General features: G+C 43.4%; 1 protein-coding gene across 1 annotated transcript in view; it reads right to left on the bottom strand.

The window, feature by feature from the left end:
* LOC130380541 (AP2-associated protein kinase 1-like) overlaps nucleotides 1-18,169 on the bottom strand; it is a 29,451-nt gene extending 11,282 nt beyond the window's left edge. The window contains 12 exon segments of the mRNA XM_056587780.1: nucleotides 975-1,084; nucleotides 1,514-1,677; nucleotides 1,980-2,068; nucleotides 2,466-2,569; nucleotides 3,447-3,579; nucleotides 3,789-3,870; nucleotides 4,053-4,174; nucleotides 4,749-4,891; nucleotides 9,461-9,569; nucleotides 11,897-12,015; nucleotides 17,098-17,142; nucleotides 17,145-18,169. Of these exon segments, the coding sequence (XP_056443755.1) occupies nucleotides 975-1,084; nucleotides 1,514-1,677; nucleotides 1,980-2,068; nucleotides 2,466-2,569; nucleotides 3,447-3,579; nucleotides 3,789-3,870; nucleotides 4,053-4,174; nucleotides 4,749-4,891; nucleotides 9,461-9,569; nucleotides 11,897-12,015; nucleotides 17,098-17,142; nucleotides 17,145-17,259 (1,335 nt within the window). The 5' untranslated portion in view covers nucleotides 17,260-18,169.
* Nucleotides 18,170-18,244: the final 75 nt, after the last annotated feature.

The following is an 18,244-nucleotide window of genomic DNA, read 5'->3' as shown; positions in this document are numbered from 1 at the left end:
TGGACAGGGGCCAGTACAGGAGCCAGGACGGGACCCGGGTCAGGAGCCGAGACGGGAGCCAGGACTGGGGCCAGTACAGGAGCCAGGACGGGACCCGGGTCAGGAGCCGAGACGGGAGCCAGGACAGGGGCCAGTACAGGAGCCAGGACGGGACCCGGGTCAGGAGCCGAGACGGGAGCCTGGACTGGGGCCAAAACGGGAGCCAGAACGGGACAAGGGGCAGGAGCTGGGGCAGGAGCTGGGGCAGGAGCTGGGGCAGGAGCTGAGACCGGAACCAGGACAGGAGCCAGAACGGGAGCCAGAACGGGAGCCAGGACGGGAGCCAGGACGGGACAGGGGACAGGTGCCGTGGCAGGAGCAGTAGCAGGAGCTGGGGCGAGGGCCATGGCGGGCCCGGGGGCAGGTGAGGGCTGGGCCGGCTGCTGGGGGGCCACTGGTTTGCTGGGGGAAGGCTGAGCGCCGGCCTGCTTGCGGCGAGCCGGTCGCTGGGGCGGAGCCGGGCTGGCCGGAGGCTGGGACGCTTGTTGCTGCGGTTGCTGGGGAACGGGGGCCGGAGCGGCCGCGGGCGGACATGTGACCTGAGCTCGGTTCTGAGTCGGCTGAGGCTCTAGCTTGGGCGCAGCAGGCGACGCGGAGAGCTCGGTAACGCCGGCAGCGGTGCCTGGGGGTGCCGGCTGTCGCAGACAAATATGATGACAGCAAAACGGGTTCGGTTTTTTGAAGCATTCACGACTTTTTAGAAAAATACAGATTCAGACCTAAACGCATAAAAGCAGGCACCGTTAAGCTGTGATTAGCATAATTTGAGGTTAGATAAGCTCTATTTCATGGAACATTTGGAAGCCATGAAGTGCTACAACTAGCTTTCAACACTGAATTGTGAAGAACCGGAAGATTTGGGGTCCAATTTCCACTTTCCCCGAATCAGCTTCTTTAGCATAGCTTGTAGCGACAGAGATAAAAAGGAGGTGGACCTGTTTTTGAGGAACCCCTGCAGGCTGGATGGAGTTGTTGAGCATCAGGCTGGTGGGGGCCTTCTGTGATAGGAGAGCGGCAGCCGGCTGCGACAGGTCCAGGCTGACTCCTAGGTGGTGGTGGTGGTGAACACCACAGACACACTCTTAACTCATGGAAGACAGTGAACACTAAAGGCCAGAGTCCCTGGGAACAATGTTCTGTGGCAAGACTGATCTGAGTTGGTATAAAAACCTTTTTTTAATTTATAATTAAAACTATTGCCAGTCAAAAAACGTACAAAAAACCACGACAACAAAACATTCAAGTAAACACTTAATAAGCACACGTAATAAAAGAAGAGAAAAGGCAGCGGTGGGTCAAAACCTCCTCTAACTGGTCGTTCTGGAAGGTGGGATACATGTACGCAGTGAGACATGCAGGCACCAGCAGCAACTACTCCTCAATATGTTCCGCCCGTAGTTTCCCTCAAGGCATGATAACAAGGCATTGGATGATGAACCCAGGGGAGGAGGCGGAGATGGTGGTGGGTACGTACCTATGGGCTGGGCTGGCCCGGCGGGGATGTTGGCTCTCTTGCGGGGCGTGAGCGCGGCGGGCTGGATGGGGAGGATGCCGGCGACGGGGGTCTGTGCGTGGCCCGCCTTGGGCCGCTGGCGAGGGGTGATGGAGGTCTCGGTGGTGGGGACGCGGTCCGTCAGTCTGCGCCCAGACACCCAGTGTGTTAGCATTACAGAGCACTCCATAGTGTGCAAATGGGATGCTAATATTGAATGTTAGTACTGAATGCCAACATTGAATGCCAACATTGAATGCCAACACTGACACTAAAATGTATTGCTAACACCGAACGCTAACATGGAATGATAACATGGAATGATATAATTGAATTTTATACGTAATGCTAAATGTGGCATTAAAAATGTAATGCTATCATTGAAAGTTAACAATGAATGCTTACCGGTGATGCCAACGTTGAACGTCAAATCTAGCCTCATGCTCACCTGGCCTTGATCTGAGTCTGGCTCTTCTTTGCTGCCGCTGCTGCACTCGCTTTGATTGGCTCAGGAAGGTTGGCCGGTAACGGAGAATTCTAGATACATGAGAAGATTGTTGTTTTTCTTGGTCGTTATGCATCTTGTTCATGTTAGATGTCGCATGTAGTAACTGAAAAAACATTTCCTTCTGAGAACAATAAAGAATTATTTGAATAAATTTTTTTAATGGAAATTCCAAAAAGTTAGTTACGTAAATTAATTAAAAAGTAAATTATACATGTATTTAGGAGAGGCTTTCCCAAAGTTGCTAGGTTTCACTGATATCAACTCTGTTTTGCACATAGTGTTCCTGGCTAAAGTATACCAACTGCAGACCACCCCTTTGTGTGTGTAGTAGATCATGCATTAAAGCCCATTAGAAAACCAAGCCCATTAGAAACCCAATCCCAAAGGAACCAAGACGTGTTTGCACCGCTCCCCCCCGACACCGACCTTCACATTCTGAACAGGGCAGGTCCGCTGAGACAGTTTGAAACCCAAGTGGGACACTTGGAAGATATCAGGCCTTTTGTCAGGGTCTGGCTCCAGCATGTAGCCTGACAGACGCCAGTTAGAGAGAAGAAGAAGAAGAAGAAGAAGAAGAAGAAGAAGAAGAAGAAGAAGAGAAGAAGAAGAAGAAGAAGAAGAAGAAGAAGAAGGAGAAAAAAGAAGAAAAGAAGAAGAGGAAGGAGATGGAGGGAGGAAGGGGGATTTAGAGAGGGGAGCTGTAAAGAGTGTAGGCCCCTTGCACAACACACTGCCTGGGAGCACATGAGCGGCGGTCTGTTTTCAATCAGCTCACCAACCATCCAGACCTAGTTTGGACAGTGGGTGTAGCCTTCTTAACCATGTTTGCCTGCTTTTGCAGCGAACGCTGTGAGGTAATGGTGACCTCGACTTAAACAGGGTGTATGAGGAACAGACTGCTCTGCTGGCAGTGTGTGAGAGGCAGGGAGATAAGTCACATCAAGCAACAGTTGGTATCAAAGCCCACCACCAGTAGAACGCGGAGCTGGAACAACACGACTGCTTCTGACGTACAGCCAAGAAATACGGAATGAGGGGTGGGATTTAACCGTCAGTGGGATTCAGAGGAGAGGAATGTGTGTTGATGGTATCCCTATCAAGTCAGCAAGAACCAATAGCATCACGGTAACCAGGTTGAATAGCAAACATAACAAATAGTTATGCTCACTAAATATGCAAATCATTATGCAAATTAGCATACATGCAAAAAACTAATTTCTTAAAAAAATGCTAACGAACCGATATGCTAACTATTCATTGGGCTAATGTTTCAATATGCTACAGAATCATTATGCTAATTTATCGATATGCTAGCTAATCATTGCGCTAATGATTCAAAATGCTACATGATCATGATGCTAATGAATGGATATGCTACCAAAGCGACATGCTAACTGTAACACTAACGTATGAGGCAGTGCAGGTCGTAGGAGTAGCGAGAGTTGTCTGGGATGGTGAAGCTGCCGTCACATATGGCCACCTGGCTTTCGCCGAAGGGCAGAGTGAAGAAACACAGCTTATACAGCAAGCAGCCCAGCGCCTAGAGAGACACACACACACACACAGAAAATGTAGGTCAACTACAATAGATATAAGTGAAGGACTATTGCATGCTGTTCACCATCAAAGGAAAAAGTAACATACACAAGCTAACCTTTGTAGTTAAGAAGTGATACTCAAAACGAAGGTAGCTTAAGTGAGGGTGTTATTATACTTGTAACAATTGTAAGTGTTTCGAAGCATACATACCCAGATATCTGCTTTAGTCGTGATGAGTTTGTTGTTGTACAGATTCACCATTTCAGGGGCACGGTATGATAGTGTTGTGTATCTAAAACACACAAAAAATAACAGACTAAGTAACTATAGGATTGATAAATGTTAAAGTGTCCTCTTTGGAAGCCAAAGATCATCATTAAAAGTGTGCGTTTATCGTGCTTATTTCCCCATGACACATCATTCAGTTGAGCAGAGTTTAAGGTGCATTTATTAATATAATGATCATGAACAAACTTTTTGATTTCTTCCTCCACTGTGGCCACTCCCTCAGTCTGCGGGCTCTGGAACTTATCGGTGGCGCTGCCAAAGTCACAGAGAACGTAGTGGCCCTTGTCATGCAACAAGATGTTCTCCACCTGGAGGTCAGCAGAGGAGTGGACACGGCCATTCATAACAACACTAAAGATAAAGCTGGTTAGACCCAGCTCACCATCCGACTGGGGGAGACTGTATATATGACTGTTTAAACAGAGCTAACACGCTCTGGTCCTTTTTATAGATGAGAGAAATATCTAGATTATATTCTATCAAAATGCTCATCTGATCTGATCCGTAAACCTGAGAAACATATGGATGGTATTGATCTAGAGAGCATCATCTGCTCGTATCTGTTTACATTATAGAAATAAACATAGATTATATTGACCTAGATCATCATGTGATCTTATGTATACAAGAACAACAGGGGGTATATGTAAAGAACAACAGATTTGTATACATGAACAACAGATGTGTATAAGAACTACAGACGTTTATAAGAACTACAGTTGTGTATAAGAGTTACAGATGTATACATGAACTACAGATGTGTATAAGACCTACAGACGTTTATAAGAGCTACAGTTGTGTAAGAGTTACAGATGTATACATGAACTACAGATGTGTAAAAGGACGACGGATGCATACAATTTCTCCAGATGCCTATAATACCTTGAGGTCGCGGTGAACGATGGGGACCTTGCGCTGGTGCAGACGGGACAGACCCTCGCACGTGTCACAGAAGACCTGCAGGACTTCCGCCTCAGCGAAGCCCGTCTGCAGCCTCTGGTTCATCAGGTTCACCACCTGGCCCCCTGAGAAGACATTCTCGGATTACAATACAGAATACACAGCGGTCGCATGAAACGATGACAGGGTCCTGCATGGTATGACTAGCTGGTGGGCAAGGGCAAATGCACACTTCATAGTGGTCAAACTGGGCAAGTTGTGGTTGTTGCGTTAAATCAAAAGGGTTTGACCCCATGAGTTAAAGCGTGAAAGGTGTTCATCCTGAGGAATTGTGCATGCCTACAAAGTTTCCTACATACTGCACAAAACTAGGCTGTTTCTAATATTGGCTTTGTGAAGGATGCTGCTAACACAAGAAGGATGAAGTCATACATCGAATTGTCTGAGGTAACAGATTCAAGATTGGGAACATCTTGAAAATGTCTGCATCTACTGGTCACAGGTGACATTACAAAACATTATTTTTACACAGATGAAACCGCTTTACGAAGCAGGGTCATACATTCAGCTGAAATACCAGCATCGAAAACAACTGAACTTTCAGAGGACACTGCCCCTGACTTGAAGACCTTAGCTCAAAGGTATGATATGTCATTTTTGCAGCTAGGCGTATCTCCCTCAAACCACAGCAAAATACGTAGTTGATAACGTCATGAAGTAGCGTGGGAACATGGGATTTGTTGTTTTCACCGCCATGCCGGTGACAATCCTCCCACGTATGATCGAGTTTTGATTCAGCCCGTGCAGGGAGAGGAGGCTATTCACAGATGGTCCCTTGTCAATGTGTTGGTGTGCGAGGAGAGAGAGAGAACGAGAGAGAAAGAGCAAATCCATGTGCTGCTTGCAGCTGTACATGGATAAATAAAACAAAAAAATTAAATGACCCACCCAAGTAAAGTCTTTTTGTGGGGAACATGGCATTAGAAGGTGGCTGGTATGAGACACTTTTCATAGCACATCGTAGAAACCGAGATCGATATTGAAATATCGTCTATCAATAAATTAGGACTCTACTCGATACTAGTAGAGTCCTAGATTAGACTGTCACCATAAGTAAATCTACAGATTGGTCTGGTTTGAACATTGTTGGAAACCATTAGGATAATGCCAAAAACACAACTCAACAAAAAATATAACATAGGTCATAGATATATAGAGTTAACACCTTGAGAAATGGAAAATAACACATTTGAAAATATTTAAATATGCATATAATGTATACAGTATACCAGTGGCGGCTGGTGGTTTTTAAAGTGAGGGAGGAAGGACTGCGCGCTTGGTTGCCATTGGCCTGCTTGCACTGTTGGTGTATGGTGGCATAAGAACGTGAGACTCAAGTCGTTTCAGGGTGTTTTGGTGAACTACAAAATAGCAGGCAGGGAGTTATGTGAATAAAATGTATACAAAGCCACCAGTGGCATCACTGTAATTTGAGAAGGAAAGGATGCAAATCAGGCCTACTATTGATTTGTAAAAGTAAATAAAAAAATCTGGGCCTATCATTGGGCCTATTTTTGCCCTCACTGACTGTAGTTATTTAGCTATGTTTATTTTCAGTAACAATTGTTTTAAGAAAAGACTCAAGAGCCAAAGTGATGCCATTTAAAATACATCATGCTCTGAATCATTCACTAACACCCTTTCCACAATATCAAACAGAGCGGTCAGAGTAACAAACTAGTAAAAGAACAACAAGAACATAGAGTAACAAAGTAACAAACTAGTAAAAGAACAACAAGAACATTATTTCAAAACTATTTACATGGGCTGTAAGCCTAACTATTCAGATTGAGGGACTTCATTTATAGATCAGGTCAATCCTCCTTGCTGTTTGAGTTGCGAAGACATCAGTGACCTGGTCATACCAAACTGGATCTTTTTTAAGTGATTTCAGCATTTTCTTTTCAATCGAAATAATGGCCAGATTTGTTAACCTCTCCTGCCCCATCGCATTCCGTGTGTACGTTTTAATTCGTTTCAGGCAGGAAAAACTTCGCTCAGCTCCTGCAGAGGTGGCACCAATTGTAGCAATCAGAGACATAAGTTTGTACAGCTGTGGCATCGCTCCATCAAGGCCGCTGGATTTCATGAAGGCCAGCGCATCACAAAGTTTTCGTGTGGAATTTATCTCTTTGTTTCTAAAGAAATGGTGAAGTTCAATTTTTAATTTGTCTGCATCAAAGAAGTGGCCATATGTCTCCATCAAATTCGCCAGTGCCTGCGTGGGAAATTAGACTTTGAAAGATTCAAATTTAGCCTCATCCAAAAGCTCAGAGAAGCCCAAACGATCGAGGTGTTGGAAGCGCTGGGTGATTTGGGTGAGCATGCTGTCGTGGATGGCATCATAAAGCGCTCTGTATGCCTGACGGGGATTTAGCAGCCTTCTTTTTGACCTGTGAGATACATCAGGGTCTTCTGTTTGAGTGGCAGCCCTGGTGTAAATCTTGTCGAAGACACTCTCTACTTTCAGTTCGTCAATTATTTGTAGGAGGTTTTCAATGCGCCGTTTGCAGAAAGCGATATCCATTGACTTGTGCTGTAAGATGTCAAAGACCACGTCAGTGTGTGCAAACAACTGCTCAAATGTGAAGAGAAAAAACACAAATTCAAACTCTTCCATCTTACACCTCAAACCATCAGCCAAACGAATAGTCTGTCGTCCATCGTTGGACGCACAATAATATTCTCGAAGATGTTGTGTAGTTCGTCATAATTAGAAGCAACCGTATTCACTACTCGGGAGGAGAAGTTCCAGCGAGTCGGAGCGTTCCGGGGCAGCCGAGCGCACCTGAATTCCTCGAGTAAAGCTACCCTCTTGCTTGACTTGGAGAAAAAAGAAGTGAAGCCACCCAAGTGAGCAAAGAAGTACTTTGCTTGGGGAATGGCCTTAACACCCTGACTTAAAACCAGGTTTAAGCGATGTGCATAGCAGTGGACAAATGTTGCACAGGGAGCCACATCTCTCACCTTAGCCTGCAGGCCATTCAAGTGCGAGGCCATGACCGCGGCACCATCATAGGTTTGGGCGACAAGTTTATCCTTGAAATTGAAACCTGACAACTCAGCCTGCACGAATTCGAACAATGACTTAGCATCTCGACCATCGGACACATCAAAAAAGCCTAAGAAGCGTTCCTGAATTGTACCATAGTCATCAACATAGCGCAAGATGACAGACAGCTGTGAATGACAGCTTATGTCTGTGGTCTCGTCGATTTGCCAAGAAAAGAATGGTGTCCTGTTAAGTTCCTTTTCAATCTCTGTTTTAATCGAACTGTGAATGGCTGCGATTAAATCGTTTTGGATTGTTTTTGACGTGCCTGTGAAGACAGTCGAGCTTTCCATATGTTCTGCCAGAACGCGGTCATACTGAGCTATCACCTCCACAAGCTCCCTGTAATTTCCCTTGTTGTTAGAATTTTCCCCTTCGTCGGGCCCCCTAAATGACAACTCTTGCATGCCCAGGTAAGCCGTTGCATCTAACAGACGTTTCACCACCTCCCTATTGCCACGCACTTTAGCATTGTGCTGTTGGATTTGCAGCCGCACACCCTCATCTACAACCTGATCTATAGGCATGGTGCCTAGCAAGGAAAGTCTGATAGCAGCACCAACGTGATCTTGACACTTGTCGTAGCGTTTGGTTGCCCTATCAAGATTTTTCACATCAGTGAAACCATGAACAGCCCACGTTGGAGATTTGCTATTATTCATAAGCAAACAAGGCCAGCAAAAAAGTCGATTGCTTGTAATGCTACCATTAAGCCATGCGTACCTAGCAAACCATGTGGCACTCACAACACTGACGTTGCCATTACTTCTTGTGACCTTGATTTTGGGAAGTGGTCTACCCCTTTCTTTGGTCGCTAACTTAGCACTGTAAGTGAATGAATGGAATGATTTTTGTAACAAGACATTAACAATGTCCTCCGTTTCCAATGTTGCCATTGTGCATTTAGGATCTCGCTATCGCAGATTTCACTTGCTCTGCGTCTGCAGTGAGCACCGCGGCAATGCAGACCGGGTTTGTTATCGACAGCGTTGCCAGATTGGGCAGATTTCCCGCCCAATGATCATTTTTCCAGCCTAACATGGTTAAAAGTAGCCCAATTGGGTGGGAAATCTGACCAATCTGGCAACACTGCTCAACATCCAGGGATCCTGCTTATTGGTTCATAGCGCAGACGGATAGATTTTTGCGCGAATCAGACCCCTTAAGGTCCCACCCACTCAGAGGAGGATTTTCCTCCTCTCTCCCATTGAAACCCATGTTATCCACCGGCCGCCAGTACTTTCGGGGAAATGAATGGGAGTGAACGGTCGCAAAGGGAGGACGTTCCTCCCTGAAGTAATTGGCGATAGGCAATAGGGGGTGCTAATGTCCCTTTACCCAGGGAAACGAACATTATATATTCAAAGGCAATAAAGTAGTCATATTTAAGGGCATTAATTCATTACAATAGTCTGGGCAATCTACATTTTTTATTCTCAACAATGTTAGGGAGGATCTTCCTCCCTCTCCTCAATGGAGAAGCCTCCACATAACCATATTTTCAGAGTAAGAAGTATGTCTCAGACTAAACAAGGGATGTGTTTTGTGGATTGACTGTGTACAGGTGAGACGGACAGCCTACCTTTGCAGTAGTCCATCAGAATGAGCACCTCCCAGACCTCTCTTCCTCCCATGGCTGTGATATTGGAGTCCAAATAAGTAACAATGTTCTTGTGGCCCACGAGGTCTTTCTGCAAGAAGAGCACGCAAATACAAGAAAACAAGAAATGATGAGCTGGGTATGATCTGTATAGATATAGATCTCTAGCAAGATTGGAAACTGCAGGCACAGGCTTAAGTGAGTATTATACCTATAAAGAAGATACTATGTTGGTTAGTTTTTACACATTAAGCTTTGTTTTCTTCAGGCTGTGTTATCTAGCCACCCCATCTGTTAACTGGTGTTATCTAGTTCCCCTTTACAACCAGCTATACCAGAAAACCTCCCGTGTGTCAACATTCCCCTCACATGATCCTATCATCAAATGCATTGCGGAGAGGGGGTTGAAAGGGGAGGTGTGTGTGTGTGTGTGTGTGTGTGTGTGTGTGTGTGTGTGTGTGTGTGTGTGTGTGTGTGTGTGTGTGTGTGTGTGTGTGGTGTCGTTAAAATAATATGTGATAACGCAAGGTGTCATAAGCAGTGTGTGAGGGGAAGTGGTTGCCTCTTGCTCTGAGAGGTGAGATGAAAAGGAAGGCTGAATTCGGCCTGCAGAGGTACAGTGAAAGAGAAGGAAATGTGGTTGAAGTGTGTGACCTTTTCTTTGGTTCATTACTAGTGCATTGTCTCTCAAGTTAACCCTGGGTCTCTTGTGTATAGCATTCTGCCGACGGAGTGATTCCTTGCAGCTTCCGCTATTAATGATTCGTACATTAACTCAAACTAATGTACGAAATGATGTACTAAACAAATAAATGTTTGTTTTGCGTGTCCGACTCACATTTTCTAACGCCTGTAACACCTTCATTTTACTAAATGACAAACCAAAAATATTGATGGTTAATGATGGTTAGATATTCTTGGTTAAATATGTGTGTCAGTCGCTTCTAAATATGTATACATGACCTACTATTAGAACTGATAATAATGTGTGTGTGTGTGTGTGTGTGTGTGTGTGTGTGTGTGTGTGTGTGTGTGTGTGTGTGTGTGTGTGTGTGTGTGTGTGTGTGTGTGTGTGTGTGTGTGTGTGTGTGTGTGTGTTCCTATCAAGAACTTCTAATATAATGTTAAAGTGAACACAGTAAAATAAACAGATAATGTAACATCGAATACTAATTCCTGAAAGGTGAATTGACGCTTAAATATACAATACCGATGTTGTTTGACATTGAGGATGTGCAAACACCCAAATTAATCATCTCAGCTGACTGGTTGTTAAATTGAGTTTTCCTTAGGACAATAGTGTTTTGTCACTTAAGACACAGGCTAACTGTGGTTTCATTAGTGATGTCGACATATGGAAATAACAGGGCAGCCGTGTTCTCAAAGGAGGCACCTGATAAAACCAAAGAACATTCAGAAACGCGCAATGTATCAGGACCGGAGACTTCACCGACATATAGTGCAGTCAGAATGTTTGTTTATCTATTTACACTGATGTCAGGAGAGAACATAAAATCATCTGCTCTTGGGTTTCTGGTTTTGAAAACCAACTAGGAAAGTGATATTATTTTGTTGTTAGGAATAAGGTTGTGGTGTTCATCATCAAGAATAAATCATCTGAAGACCTCAAGAATCACCTCTTCTGGGATAACTCATCTGAAGAAACGTCTCTTCTAAAAACATCTAAGGAAAGGACTTTTCTGCAATTGTGTAGTTTGTAGCTGATTTGATTAGAAATTGATTTGATCTTTTTTTGCATGCGCGTCTTTTGGGTAAAAGGGTTCGAATATGTGTCAAATGTCAAATTGTAAAACTATTTAGGATATTATAGCATGTCAAGACCATCGTTTAACAGGAAAGGTTATGCTCCCAATCTGTAGTTGAAACACCAATCCATTTTGTACATATCACTTTGGAAGGGTTCGGCCCTAGTCTTGTCCTAACACGTAGGCCCAAACAGTGCACCTCAGCAATGTTGTTTTAAAAACAAATAGGTGTTTGTGGTTACGCAAAGATCTCTCTCTTTAATCGGGAACTCACCATGTTGTAGATCTCTGTTTAACCAGGAACACAAGATTACCTAGATATCTCTGTTTAACCAGGAACCATGATATAGATATCTCTGTTTAACCAGGAACACATCATGATCTAGATCTCCCTCTCTAAAACCAGGAACTCACCATGATATAGAACTATCTATTTAACCAGGAACACGACATGATCTAGATCTCCCTCTCTAGAGATCTTGATCTCTCTGTGTAACCAGGAATTCACCGTGATCTAGATCTCTCTGTGTAACCAGGAACTCACCATGATCTAGATCTCTCTGTGTAACCAGGAACTCACCGTGATCTAGATCTCTCTGTGTAACCAGGAACTCACCGTGATCTAGATCCCTCTGTGTAACCAGGAACTCACCATGATTTGGACCTCTCTCTTGCACACCTGCAGGTCGTGCTCGTTGTTTACGTACATCCTCTTCAAGGCACAGCGCACTCCCTGATTGGTGCGTACCAGGAACACTATGGCGAACCCCCCTGGAGGCAAAAGACAATTCACCCATTTGGTTTGTTAGTCTTCATATATAATATATATATTAGGGGGTGGAACAGGATGGCTAGTACTGTAATCAAGTCATCCCAATGGCCGCAATATACCTGGAGGCCTCCTTGAGGAGGATCCTTTAACCCTACCTGCTCAATTTGGGGCATGGGTCTAAAGTTCAGTGTTAGTTATCTTGGAACAAAAAGCATGTGAGGCCAACCATCGGTCTCTCACTGCCGCACAGCATCCCCTGGTAGAGGGTTGAATGACAAAATAGTACACCGTAGAATAGTAGCAACACAAAGGTAGCAACCTTATCTTAAAAAATTGAAGACCTAAAAGAAAATAATTGGTGAACATAATAATAACCAATGGCCATAACCTATGACTTTATATAAACTAAGAAAAACTAGCCTTACACCCACTAGCATTGACTGAAATCACTTCCGAATGGTGCGCCAGATAACATAATGTATAAGTTATGTCATTGCTGCTAGGCTTATTGTGAGGCCTACATTCATATCTATCCATCTGGTAGGGATTAGGCCACAAATTCTCTTCATTCAACAGGGTAACATATTTAACCAGACAATATATCACTTTTATCTCGACATGAGGGAAACATTATTGTAGGAAATGTGGTACTAGTAGCAATCATTTGAAGAATAAAAGAAGCCCTGTACATCAACCAAGCTGCCAGTCCACAATACAAACATAATAAGCAGAGGCTCCCTAATAAAATATTATTTTTCATTTAAAATGTAAATATCTCTCGTGGTGTGACATTATTTAACCATCAATCTACCTCAAATACGACCAGACACATGTACATGGAACACATACACAAAGCACATCGTCCAACCCGGCGGATGCTGACAGACAGCCCACAACAAGTCAAACGTCACCACGGCGGGCGTGCTCTCTCTCACTTTCGCACGCCCGTGCACAATCATTAACCTGCCTACGTGCAGGTTAACCGGAAGTTTTGAATAATGGGTACATAAAGCACTCAAAATATGTGTACAATTTATAAAATGTCTCCAAAATAGTGTTAAAGTCCATTTTTTGGCAGTAACGGGTGTTTTCTATTAACCATTCATCAATGACGTCACGTTGGGGAGAAGTGGTGGGAGGTAGCCACAGCCTAGTACTAGATCTATGGCGTGTTAAGAGGTGGCAAGAACCACAAATAACTTGTATGATGGCCCACAGCAGTATAATTTCGAACCTGTCAGACGTGAGATTAAATGCATGGTCAGAGGAGAATGAGTGGAGAGTTGCTATCATTTAGCAACGCAGCAACGAGCGCTTTTTACTGTCAGTGAATAGCACGGATTCTTTATATCTAGTGACAGCGATTATGTCGTAAGTATCGGTAAATTTTGTCAGAATATCTAGTAATGCCAGCTATGGGCTAACTTAGCCTATCGGACACGCAATCAGTGCACTTGCAAATTAGTGCCTGCAAGTATAACCGATCGTGGTGTGACATTATTTAACCATCAATCTACCTCAAATACGACCAGACACATGTACATGGAACACATACACAAAGCACATCGTCCAACCCGGCGGATGCTGACAGACAGCCCACAACAAGTCAAACGTCACGCCCGTGCACAATAACTCCAACTTATCCAACTCCAAGGCTAGGCTGCTTCACTAAGACCACAACTAACCACAAGGCCTTCATAACCATGCAGTATGCCGAAGCCGGAAAGGACACACGCACAGTCGCACACACTCATCTTATGCAAAACAATCAGTTTTATCATCAACATTCAGTCACTACAAATATTTAAAGCCTCTTACCATAAGTTAGAATGGACCCAAAGTATGTGATTGATACAGTCTGGTTTAGCATTTAGTTTTTAGTATGACTTACATTACGTCTTTCTTGTGTTTGGCGCACATGGCTAATTTGTATACGAGCACAGGATTGGTTGGCTCCGCAAAGCAAATAATAGAACATATATAATTATCTTTCTATCAGTCCAGCTATCTATCAACGCATGTGTCTAGTTTTAATGTGATGTATTTTGCGCATGTCCAGTCAGACTTTGTGTAGTGAGGTATTAATAAAGATTTGACTAGGCTATCTATCTAGGCTATTAATCAACAATTATTCGTGAATAGTGGGGAATAGCCCCGAGAACAAAGGTTTATTTGTTGTTATTAGCAGACATTTTGCGATGAAAACAATATCGAGTTTGAGTTTGTCAATCATGGGATATTGCTCAGTATCCCGAGATAGTGAACCAATCAAATTGCGCCATTTTAGGAGGTTCAGATGTAGCATATACTAACTATAGATAATATCTATGCATCTGTATAATCTGCTGAACACTCTCTTAATAGTCTCTACTCTCAAGGGTCTCAATGCGGCTTTTGTCTGTGTCTCCCCAACGTGACGTCATGCAATGTATTCTGGGGGAAATGAGAATCAATAGCAAATCGCTAAAATAGTACCTACTTTTTCGTATTACATTCCGTTTTGTGATACCTAACAACATTAAATCAAATAAATAACAGTTTAAATCTTTATTACCAACAAGAAAATTGCACATATTTGTTGGAAAATAAACCCTGCAACACGGCCTTTAAGATAAGGACAAGGATAAGATGACTTGCTGATAGTTGTTATCTTTCACACATCACAATATCCTTCATAATCTATGAGGGGTGGAGGGATATGATATGGTCTGCATGAAACCAAAATACAAGTGAGCGAATAAATAACTTCAAAGCCAATGCGTTAAATAGCATGCATAAATGTTTGATGACATTGGAAAAAACTAGCCAGGCACCAAAAGGAGGTATTTCAAATTTCCAAAAATGCTGGTCTGAGACAATAAAACATTATTTCTACTATAACTAGCCTAACAAGCAAAATACAAGTATTTTTTAAACACTAAACTGGAGGAATGGATGGGGTACTAAGATGTGTATGTATTGTAAGTACAGATGTTCATGCTTTGCTTTATATTAGTGAGTTCTGTTTAGCATAAGACTTTTGGCTAATCCTCTTTTAAAATATCATCAAATATCTTGCATGACAGGAAAATCGAAATGATAAAGTCATTATGAACTATATTTTAATTAACAGCAGACTAAAGTAGTTTGAAACCTTTTTTTCCAGCAAATAAAGAATAACAATGGAGGGTCCGAAAGGAATATACATATTATTGCATTTAATTCTGGTACTAATATCAATTTGGCCATCAAGGGACCTTTAACCTGGGCCATTGAAGAGCAGTTGAATGGCTCCATCAGGCTGATAATGGACTAGCAACAACAAGGCTGCCCAGCTGTTACGGCGCCTGATGTTCCCATTAGGCCAACATGCGTTCAGTGTTGGTATGATGATACCAGGACAAGGTCTGCTTCACACACGCGTCTAGCATCTTTGTGGGTTACCCCGTCTTGCCATTTTGAAAACTGCATACAACTCTACAACCTGCTATGTAACGCACTGAGCAAACAATGTTCATAAAGAGGATATACCTTTGGGAGATTAGTATTGACTTGAATATTGAGTTTGCTTTCCATCACAACCTCTTGCCTCTTAACTCTTTAAACGATGTGTCAGATTCCGTTCCTCAGAGAATTTACAGAAAAAAACTGTGTACGTGGCAAATGACAACATGTGGGGAACGTGGATTACCTGAACAGACCATAGATGGATGACATGTTCAGAATACCTTGAATGGTCTGAGAATGACAAGTATTTGTTGAAATATGTGTGTCATGAGTGTACAATGTGTGGAGTATCTGTGTTCGGAGCAAGTGGATAATGAGTAGGCTTGGAGATTCTGTGGTGAATGTTTGCACCATCTAGCCAATTTGTTAATATTCCAACACGGTTACAAAATCCAGGTTGCTGGTGTGTTGAGTCATTGCCATTAAGCCTTTGGGCTAGACTCGGCCGGTTCAGGTACAGGAAACCACATTCATAGACCTATAATAATCTCTTATAGATATATTTATTGATCAATCATCTTGATAGCAGTTGGCTATTCAAGCCGATGTTAACTTGCACTGCGGTATGTGGATATAGATGGCCTTTGATAAGATGGCGTTGTGCAGTTGTATTGCACCAGTGTCGGTTTGGATACAAACTGTCTCCGCAAGAGTTATACCCCACATCAGCCAAATTCCCTTCACTAAACAATTTTACACTTGGATTTTGGTGTAAGAACGGAGCATGCTCGTCTTCACTGGCTTTACAAGGAGCCTGAGAGAAGGTTCAACTTCTCAGACACTAATATACAATGCCACGGTGTGTGTGGTTGTGTGGAGCCCTGTCTGTCCAGCAGTTGATGTTGATGTCGACATGCAAGACTGTTAAGCTTGCCTTCTATACACATATACAACGCCATGGTGTGTTATAATGTGTGGAGCGCCGTCTGGCAGCCGGCAGTTGATGTCCGTGTCAGAGAGAGGGTTGAGCTTTTTGGAGACATATAGTATAAGGCCACGGTGTGTGTCATCATTTTATGTACCACCTCGCTCATGAAAACGCTCCTATACAGTGACGACAATGAAACAGTATCAAAAACGGGTTGAGGGATGGGGAGGAACATGCCACCCTCCTTCCTACGACTCCTAGTACCAAACGCTTAACGAGTTCTCTCTAGAGCCTTCTGTTAGTACTGGGCTACTGTAGAAACAAAAAAAGAAAGGCAGTTCAAACATGGCAGCCGCTCTTAAAAGAGGACCCGCTCCCTGTGTAGATATAAAGTGATAAATCTAAGATAAAGAAAACATAACAATTCTTATTTTCATGGGATTACACTAATTTGACCATTGTTGTGAAAACTATATGCAATTTCTGCCATGTCAGTTCTGAACATGATGGATGTTATTGACTTGATAATGTTCCTTAGCATATACAATTATAAAGGGACAAAGGATGAAAGAAAACAGGCCTTTAATTGCAATCATACGAAAAGAAAATTCATGTGTAGGAGTAGTCAATGTTCAGAGTAGTCAATCTTCTCTTTGCCTGAGGAATGCACTTAATAGGCAACACATCTTAATAAACACACATGATTCCAATACACCATCCCTCTTACCTTCTGCAATGATCTCCTCAACGGTAACTTGGTGCCGTCCGATGTAAATGCTCGTCCAATGAAATTCCCACCTGCATGGCTGGAACCACTGCCCCCACCAGCACCTCCAGAACCAGGTCCAGAACTGACCAACTCCCGACGAGAATCGAAGAACTTCCTCATGATGTCGATTGATAGAAGATATTATGGTTTGAAAATTGCACAGATGCCGTTCTTGCTTCCAGCTGAAGATATTTCCCCCCCCCAATAGTTATTCCCCAAATCCCGTTGGACGGATAATTTAACACACCCGAAGCTTCACGTCTCCAGTTCGATTCGAAACGAGTAGCGTTTGTGTTGTCGTATCTTCACATATGTTGTTCAGGCAGCCCAAACATGTATCAGGAGCAATGTCCATCTGCCTGACCAGCGTTCTGGTAAACAAGCGACAGACCGTTGATGGTTATATAACTGAAGCACACCTTTAGTCCAGCAGTGATCCCTGGGAGACTTGATTCTTTATCAACGTTGGCTCCTTCTCCATCTCTCTTGAGCATCAGCAGGCTAGCTCCGCGCTAGCTACTGACGGCTAGCTCCGCGCTAGCTACTGACGGCTAGGACATTTCGTGTAGGTTATCCAGGTTATCCTCGGAGCATCACTTATTCGAGTGCCTTGTGTCCGTGGTGCAATTTGTAAGACGTCGCAAATAATTTCCCATCGTCAGTTAACAGTTATTTCAAGAATACATTTGGGTAGCCTTACAACTACCCAGGGGTTTAATACATTGTTTCTATTTACCACCAAAACTGTATTTTTTTTCGTAAGGCAACGTATTTGCGTAACCTGATTGGTTGGTTGGTTAAATAATTCCGGATGAAATCGACCTTAAACTGCAGTCTAGTTTTATTCCAATGGGAGCCACTGACATCTTCTATATAGCAGAAATGGATTTCGAGTCAGCCCTGCAACCCCAGCAGTCTTTTGCTACCAGCAGTATCGCAGCATCCTAGCTGTTGCTGCTAATGTTAGAAAGGAATTATGGGTGATGTAGTTCATCGAGAAGCTGCAGCAACCCCTTCTGTCATTCGTTGTAAAAGCCAGAGTGAAGGCGATTGCACAAATGTGGTGGTGCGTGCATGACTGTTTGTGCGTGCGTTTTGAGATGGC

Source organism: Gadus chalcogrammus, chromosome 4, assembly GCF_026213295.1.
Source record: "Gadus chalcogrammus isolate NIFS_2021 chromosome 4, NIFS_Gcha_1.0, whole genome shotgun sequence".
Classification (NCBI taxonomy): Eukaryota; Metazoa; Chordata; class Actinopteri; order Gadiformes; family Gadidae; genus Gadus; species Gadus chalcogrammus.
The sequence above is the reverse complement of the archived record's forward strand: the minus strand, read 5'-3'. Positions and strand labels throughout refer to the sequence as shown.